Source organism: Mus caroli, unplaced genomic scaffold (genome assembly GCF_978045245.1).
Source record: "Mus caroli unplaced genomic scaffold, Mus_caroli_1 scaffold_4, whole genome shotgun sequence".
NCBI classification, from domain to species: domain Eukaryota; kingdom Metazoa; phylum Chordata; class Mammalia; order Rodentia; family Muridae; genus Mus; species Mus caroli.
In genome coordinates this window covers 100,953,683-100,962,641 of record NW_028227259.1, presented here as the reverse complement: position 1 = coordinate 100,962,641, position 8,959 = coordinate 100,953,683, and the positions used below count along the sequence as shown (strand labels likewise).

Here is an 8,959-nt window from a genome sequence, read left to right as displayed (position 1 = left end):
CTGCCAGCAATCCTTCTGTTGGTTTTTTTTTCTCTGCCAGATTCTAGCACCTGCTGAACATCAATAAGAACAGCACTACCTCATTTCCCTAACACAAATTCACCAGACACCATTCTCCTTCTCTGAGTCCAAGCCTCAACCACAATAAACTGTTAATGGACTTGTTTATATCTCCTGCACCTACACAAGGATGGCTCAAACTATTGATCCTTCGGTCTCCACCTCCTAAGTGTTGGGCTTGTAGGTGAGCAGCACCATGGCATTTCATGACTAGCTTTTTAAGACCACACTAATCAAGTAACAGAAGCACCCAGAGCATTTACAACAAATGTATTTTGAAATATTTGTTGGCACCAGGCAACATACAGTATTAGTAGATACTGAAAACAAATACACAAATTACATTTAGCAAAGGCAGCCATCTTTAGTATCCTGATTTATGTTTAATGGTTTTGAACTACACAGATTCCAACTTCCTAAGCCAAACAGAAAATCATTAGTAGGTCTTTAATTCTAGATTGAATTTCCCTTATCGTGAATGAGATGGTCTAAAATAAAATGAAGTTCATTTTTGCCGTTGCACTGAATGATGCCAATGCCTATCAGGCAGACAGGTTCTGTCTTGCATTTGCTTGAACTTTAGAGTGCTGTATGAAAGCAGTGAGCCGAGATTTTGAGGTGGTCCACCATCAGGGCAGGCAGCCAATCGGAGCCATCTTCTTCAATCATCTTCTCCACAGATCTTCAAGAGCACAGTTCTATAGTCTCCAGAAGTATCTGACTGCAAAGGACAGGGAAGATTAAACACAGCATAAATAAGGAGGGGATTACAGGAGGATCAGACCCTACAGGGCTAGGGGAGTCACTTGGGTATAAGACAACGTTTGAGCTGCATCCTTCAGTACAGCACACCTGCTGTGCCATCTTTCTTTCATTCTTGAGGACAGCTGTGCCCCAGCCTAGCATGTTCTCTGCAGTTCATAATGTTCAAATCCTGCTGGAGTAGTGCAACTGGAAAGATTTCAGCAATGACATGATATTCCATATTAGCTGCTAACAGAAACTCTAATATCTGTAGCTTAATAAGAAATAACGTTAACTGACACTTCTATTTACAATGTAAACACCATGTGGCAACTGGAGGTGTCACTCAATGGCCTATAGTGTGTTTAGCATGTGTGAAACCCTGAATTTTCAATATAAAATGCTTAAATGAAAAGTTTAACTATTGTAACCCTTATAAAACATATATGCAGCAGAGTATGAACTCTGCTAATCTTCATGTAACAATTACAGAAGCTAAGAAAGGAACCCTCAAATCAGAGAGCCACACTCAGGTGATTTCACCCCTCACTCCTACTGTGTCAGTCTCCTGGGAGATTCAAACATTCCATCCTGCAGGAAGCTCCCTAAGCAGGGAAGTAAACAACTTAAAATAGTTCCAGGAAGTCCCTGAAACTGACCAAATTCACTAGACCCTTCCTTGCCAGAGGAAGCAATAAAAACCAACAGTGCCTCTCAGACAAGCCAAGCTACAAAGACTGAGTCATTTCCAGTTCTTAGAGGAGCTGTAGTACTCCCACCCCTTCCCCCTCCCCCAGCCAGCAGAGAAAGGTGCTTTGAGAAACAATCATGTCAGCTGAGGGATTAGTGCATACCTGTGGCACTCTTTCTACAAGCTTCCCTTTGCCTGGTCTCCTTGCCCGGTGCCACAGCCCCTCATGACTTAGCTCCGAGATTTTATCACCCAGGATTCTATCTTGGGAAAGAGCAAGAAGAGCCATTTTCTACAAGAGGGTCAGAGAAGAGGGTGTTGTCCGTGGGGAAGTGTGAGGAAATTCCTGGTCTTGGATATCTCAAGCTTGGGTGGCATACTTAGCTCTGCCCCAACGGGCTCCACTTCCATCCTGCCTGTTCCACATCTCACCCTGGTTCCTGAGGCTGGCTTGCTAAGCCCTGCAACCTGTCCTTCCTGAGAACGCCTGGAGCTACAGTTCTGGTTCCACAGACAGATGGCCCCAGTGGTCTGCTACAACCACTACTGCCAATGACCACTCCACGGTTTCGCCCTCCCTCTTGCCCACCTAAATCCTCATAAATGGGAAACACCAGACAGCCTTAATATTTAATACCAGCCATATTTGTATTGGTAAATCTCCAACCCCAATATGCCTGAGCAAAGAACACACAACTCAGTTATAATATTTATAAGCTGCACATCTAGATTGGGCAGATCTATCACTACACTACTCTATTCCCCAGCTAGGAGACCCCTTGCTACTTGCGGCTCCTCCAGCCCACGTGATTCTGCTCCATCTTCCACCTCCTCTTCTTCAATCTTCCCCTCTCTCCTTCCCTCCATCGTCTCTCTTTTCCTCCTTCCTCTCTCTCCTTCTCTAACACTTCCACCTTCCCCTTTCCCTTCCACTGCCCAATCGCAGGCTCTAGACTTTATTTGACCAGTTAAAATGGGGAGAAGGTTCACATGAAATCACCTGAGTGTGGTGATTGTTGGGGGCAGCCCTTCTTAGGGAACTAGAATTAGCATCAAAAAATAAGGCAATCCACAACAGGGTGGTAGGCTATTGGTTTAGTTAAGGTTTTTTTCTAGCCATGGGCCCATGTGTTTTCTGAGTGCAGATGACTCTGTTCAGCCAGCTTCTTGCACCTGCTCCCATGCTCCAACTGCCTGTAGCCAGGCCCTTCTATGCTATTATGGATTCTTTCCCTCTTGAACTATAAGCCAAAGGTGAACTCTTTATCCCTTAAGTGAGTTAGTTAGTGAGTTGTTTATTCATTTGCTTACTTATTTTAGAAAGCAAGAGTCTCAGTGTGTAGCTCTCGGTGGCCTAGAACTTACTACGTAGATGAGGCTTGCTTCATACTCATAGAGATCTGCTTGCCTCTGCTTTTGATGCAGGAATTAAAGGCATGTGCCACCATGCCTGATTCCTGATGTTGTTTTCATCAGCCAGCAACAGAAGGCACCTGGGACACTGACTTACAGTGGACCCACACTAGCAGCCATTGTGCTGACCTCTTCAAGTACTGCCTCCTAGCATATCTCAAACTCAAGACATGAAAGACCAGGAATTTCCTCACACTTCCCCAAGGACAACACCCTCTTCTCTGACCGTCTTGTAGAAAATAGCACTTCTTGCTCTTTCCTAAGATAGAATCCTGGGTGTCATCCTTCACACTTTTTTCTCGATTCTCTTACCAAATCCTAGGTCCCTCTCTATTGAGCTTCCAGATAAGCTGTGTCGTGGTCTCCCATCCAAGTCAGACCTACTCCAGTTTGTCTGTGTCAACCCCCCACCCCGCCACACACACACACACACACACACACACACACACACACACACACACTCATCACCCCATGTCTCTCTTAATCCCTTCTTAAGTCACTCTTCACAGTCACCAGAATTGTTTTAAATGACTGAGACATCCTTTTGTCTACCATTCTATTGACTCCACAATTCCTGTGCTAAAGACAGGACTATTTCAATGGTACCAGAGAAGTCCTGCATGTCCTGGCCTCTTTACCCTGTATTTACAGTTTCTTCTGTCCCAAGATCTTTACAAATTCATCTATCCCGCGTTCTTTCTTTAGAATGCTTGGCTAGCTCCATACATACAGGCACAACCATCTCCTTGCTAATGCCTACTGAACTTTCCAGATTAAAATTATCTTTTCCCATAGAAGCCTTTCTTGTCAGTCAAGTCCTCCTGTTATATTATATTTTAGTACCATGTCTCTTTCCCTCACATGAAAGTAGTGATTTTTAATACATATTTGTAATGTCATAGGAGCAAAAACCTTATTCCTCTTCACATCGTTAGCTCTGAGTCTGACACAGCAGTCCCTTAGTAAATATCTGTGCTTAGATGAATACAGCACTAACTCCCAACTGTGGGACTCTGGGTGAATTCATTTCACTATGTTATACTTGAGTATTCCCTGAAGTAGCTTTTCTAGTTAAGCAATTGACTTTAGGTTCATTTTCCTCCAGCCTCTTACCATGATTCTCTTTCTAAGATGCATCTTAGGACCCTGCTGACCAGCAGAATTCCAGAGGAGGTGCCTAGTTCTTGTTGTTGACCTGATAGGCAGACTCAGGACCCATTGCTCTAAAAAACGTTCCTTTCCAACCCTCAAATGTCTTTTTTGTCAGTTCCTATATTCCTGTCTCCCATACTCACATTTAGGACTTGGCTAGATGATGCTGATCCAATTGCCATCTATGTCAATGCCTTTCTTTAGGCCTTCATCTGGAGCCTTCTGTGTTCTAGACTATAAGATTACTCAGATTCTCAGAGTAGTTACTCTATTGCCCTTATATCACGCTTTCTATTACTGACTAGGGAAGTTAACAAAACATTTGTTCTCATCTAAATTTCCATTAATGTATTTTTTTAGACAGAGTCTCAACTATACAATACAGGCTGGTCTCAAACTAAAGATCCTCCTGCTTCAGCCACTCCCGGACTATGGATGTTATAAGCACGTGTCACTACACCTGGATCATCTTGTGAGGAAGGAGGATTTCTTCTTTTTTTTTTTTTTTTACTTACACTACCCCTTTCCTTCACCTCACCAGTTATCATCCATGAGAGGACTGAACAGAAGTTAGATGTCTGAATAATAGAGGAAAGCAGAGGATGACAGAGACCAAGAGCGGAATGTATGCAGCGTTTCCATGTTCTGACTCCCGAGTTTCAAGGACAACCATCTTTAAAATATCCCCCTGGCCAGCCAGGAAATCATGAATGAGATTACCTGACAACACATGGAGGCGGGAGAAGGGACAGAATCTGTATTATTTCACTTCTCAAACCAGACTCTTCAGTGGTGGATTTTTCTCTTTATCAAGCTACAAATAGTTTTAAGTGTCTCTTACTACAGTAAGTCTCCATCATGCTGGGTTGGGGGGTGGGGACAGAGCGCCACAACTTAATCTAATTTTCTGGTTTGCTGAGGGTGAACCAGAAGCCCTCCTGGTGTGTCAACCTTGTTACTGACAATTGTTATAAAATGTATGAGTCTGCTTTTCTGCCTCGGCAAGTACAATGTGGTTAATGTTATTGCATCTTCCTATGATGACTGAAACTATTGTAATGCATCAGGATCAATTTATATAGAACTGACAAAATCCATGCTAAGCCCTAAGTAGAGCCTGTTGCTCTTTTGGATCAGTTATGATTTTGACTGACCCATGCAGCTTTCTCAGTCAAAGTTTAGCAGAAAACAAAAACTCTGGTTTTTTAAAAGCCCAAAGGAATTTGGTGAGCAAATCTAGCTGACTGTCTGAAGTGAATACATGTATTCATTCCTTTAAAACAAAAAATAAATCATCCGTGGTCTCTGAGGCTGGAACACTTCTAAGACAGTTAGCGATCCCCCAGGCCAATGTGTGTGCTGATTAAAGGTGTCTAGTGTGGGTAGGTCTACACTGTGGGTAGAAGGAAAGACCCCAGCTACTCAGTGTGGCACAGGAACATGGCCTAGGCCAGACATTCCCAGTTGCCAAGGCTCAGCATCAATTCCTCTGGTACCAGGGCTAGGTGCTGGAGTAGAGCTGCCAAGAATCCGGATCTGTACAGTATACAGTGGTCCCACAGCTGGCCTGGGGTGTGTGCTTTCAGCTTGAGACTCTCAACGCTTCCCTCCGAGCTGCTATCCTCTTTGTCCTAATTCTTCTGGGCACAGGTTCTCAGAAGGCACCAGCCTGGGCCTCAAAGCTGATTTTCCTGAGAAAGCTTGTAAAGCACCTAAGAACTCTGAGGTAAATAAGTCATGCAGCCTGTGGGGCTCTTGTGGAGCCAGACTCTACACTGGGTGACTAGGATGGCTGGGTAGTTCACTCAACCTCAGTGCCCAGACTGATTCAGGGAACCAGACTGGATGAATTCTCTAAATTAACAGGGACCTTTGTGTGACATCTAAGGGTTAAGGGAAAACAAAAGAAGGCAAAACAAAACAATAAAACAGAACCCACAGAATACTACGAGGGAGACCTGGGCTAGTTCCTTAGCATTTATTAGCTAGCTGGAATAGTTCTGTTTCAGTTAGGACATTGAACCAGAATTTTTATGGTATAGAAGACTTTTTCTGAACAATTCTATCAATTTTATCAGTTTTACTTTCTTAATAATTATATATATATATATTTTTTTTTTCTGAGACTTGGGAACAGTGACCATGGGTTCGCTGTTAAGCAGAAAGGAAGGAGTATCAGACATTTTAGAAATATTCTTAGCAGAATGGCAGAAACAACAGGACATTAAAAAAAAAAACAAGAAACTACAAGGATTGATAAATTCAGTTACATAGCAAATAAAAGTTTTGCTTGGGAAAGTGGAGGCAAAAAGTAACAAGAAAATATTTATAATGAGATTAAAAAAAAAAAGCTAATCTGCCTAATGTACAAAGAGACCTTAGACGTTAACAGAAAGCAATAGAAATCCAAAAGAAGAATGGATCCAAAACACAGAAACAGAAAGCACAGAAAAAAAGGAAATAAAAATGGCACTTAAAAATGTGAAATACATTCAGTCCTAACATGCACCTGTTGGACTATAAAAATGCAAAAGAGTTGTCTATGAGTAGAGATAACTTTGAGGTTCTGAGGAAAACACAGGAAGGAGAGCCAAGTGGCCATCTTTCCAAAAATTTAAAAATATGTTTTATCTATCTCAGCCATTTACCCATCACCCCCAACAGTTGCACCTCATGAATACAGGTATGCACACTGTAGCACTATTTTGAATAGCTAGGGACTGTAAATATCTGTTAGTGTTATTGAAATAAAAATGGAATAATAATACAGTCACGAAAAATGAGAAGCCTTTTTCATACTGTAAAGATAAGAACTGAAGATACAGAACCCATCATCTATAGTGTACAAAACAGGGCTTCCTCCTCTTCCTCCTCCTCCTTCTATTATTATTATTATTATCATTATTATTATTTTATAATTGCTGTGGTGGAGATTAATCTCATAGCCTTGCACATGCCAGGTAAATGCTTACTACTGATCTACATGCTGGTGTCACTAAAGGAAAATGTGAAACATGTAATTTTCTTTCCTTATTTTTTCCTTCCTTACTTCTTACTTTGCCACAATGCTGAAATAATTGTTTAAAATTATTTCTGCAGCACAAACAATAGACAATCAACTTACATGTGCTGTTTTTTTTCCCAAAAGAAAATTGTATGCCCAATAAACCTTTTAAAAGATGGCTTACTATTACATTCTTAGTATTTAAGAACTGGAAAACAGTTACCATTTTTAACAATTTTTTTAAAGATGTATTTCTTTCTAATTTCATATGAATGCATGTTCTGCCTATACATATTTGTGCACCATGTCCATGCGGTACCCACAGATGCCAGAAAAAGCTGTCAGATTCTCTGGAATTAGAGTTAGAGATGGTTGTGAGCTGCTATGTGGACGCTAGGGACCAAATCCAGGTCCTTAGGCACCACAGAGTCATCTCTTCAGTCCCCAGCTCCCACCTTTAAGGGATGTTTTGTTAGAACTATTTTAAACTCAGAAAGCACAATAACAAGGAGAGAGAAATGTGAGTCAGCCTATCTGTGTTCTAAAGGCTCATGACAGAAAGTTTGTGAGTAGAGAAGGGGAACCATGCCTTGCTGTTTCCACAGGAGACTCACTTGGATGGCTGAGTATAGAGAGTAGCCATAGTGCTTCTTGAACTCATGTCTGATGTCCAAAAGGTCAATCTCTGATCTGGAAACCATTATTCTGTTGAGAGTGAATTCATCTGTTCCAGCACCCTGGGAAGAAAGGACCATGAGACCTCACCAGTTACTCAATGACACGCAGATATTCATTCAGTTGTAAGAGATAAGAGGGCCGTGAACAGAATATCCAACCACAGCAACTCCTCTTCATTCATTTAGCACCAAACTCTACCATTCATTTATTAAAGTAATATGTGTTGCGCCCCTGTAATGAGCCTTCACCATGCTATGAAGAGGAAGTATCCCTAATGAGCTTGTAGTTCTATAGCAGATACAGGTTACAAAACAGGCCATTGAAAATGAGTCTGACACCAAACCCTAGCACGGAGGAACTTTGGAGCTACTGGCATTTGTTAGCTGCTGGGACAGGAAGAGTCAGTTTCCTCTAGAAGTCCAGCCCCCGATTAGTTACCCATATGCCAGTGAAAGGCCACAGGTACAAAAATATTTGGGCAGCTTAAATTGACCTTAGAGAGAGAGAGAGAGAGAGAGAGAGAGAGAGAGAGAGAGAGAGAGAGAGAGTTGGGTGGTGGAAAGGGAAGGGGAGTAGGGGAGTGGATCTGGGAGGAACTGGATGTGTGGGTGAATATGATCAAAACATGTACCAAGTGATCAATGAAAGGATAAAAATCATTAAATAAAAAGTTATTTAAAATTAGTCTGACAGATAGGAGATACCAGGTTCTATAGAGGTGAGTTTTAACAGAACCTGGGGAAGACTAAAGATTAGAAAGGCCTGCTTAAGAAAGTGACATTTGCAGTGAAGCCTAAATCATCAGCTAGGGGTATGCTGGGATGGTGAGGCACTGGGGAAACTGAGGCAGAGGCATCAAGACACAGGAAATAGATGCACTAGGGAAGGGGATGGGCTTGCATAGAAAGCAAAGAATGCTCTAGTAAAGGATTCTCTCTCTCTCTCTCTCTCTCTGTGTATGTGTGTGTCTGTGTCTGTGTGTGTCTGTGTGTCTGTGTTTCTGTGTGTCTGTGTATGAAGTATGTGAAAGTTTAGGATGTATAAATAATGAACAACAGCAAATGATGCATCTGGAAAATCTAGACTTCGCTGACCATGAAATGAAACTCCAACTGTATCCCAAAGTTGAGCACTGTCACAACATTTTAAACTAAGAATGCTGAGATCACATTTTATTCGTGGTTGCTTTCATAGACTGTCCGTTTGCAATATGAAGC

The 8,959-nt window shown here is 41.9% G+C and overlaps 1 protein-coding gene across 2 annotated transcripts in view; it reads right to left on the bottom strand.

Annotated features, from left to right (window-relative positions):
* Window positions 1-306: 306 nt before the first annotated feature.
* The window catches only part of Anxa3 (annexin A3), a 56,537-nt gene continuing 47,884 nt past the window's right edge, over window positions 307-8,959 (bottom strand). For both annotated transcript variants that reach the window (XM_021162527.3, XM_029477951.2), the window contains exons 12-13: window positions 7,679-7,801; window positions 307-781 (exon numbers count right to left, since the gene is read on the bottom strand). In XM_021162527.3, the coding sequence (XP_021018186.2) occupies window positions 722-781; window positions 7,679-7,801 (183 nt within the window). In that variant the 3' untranslated portion in view covers window positions 307-721. The remainder of the gene's footprint in view (window positions 782-7,678; window positions 7,802-8,959) is intronic.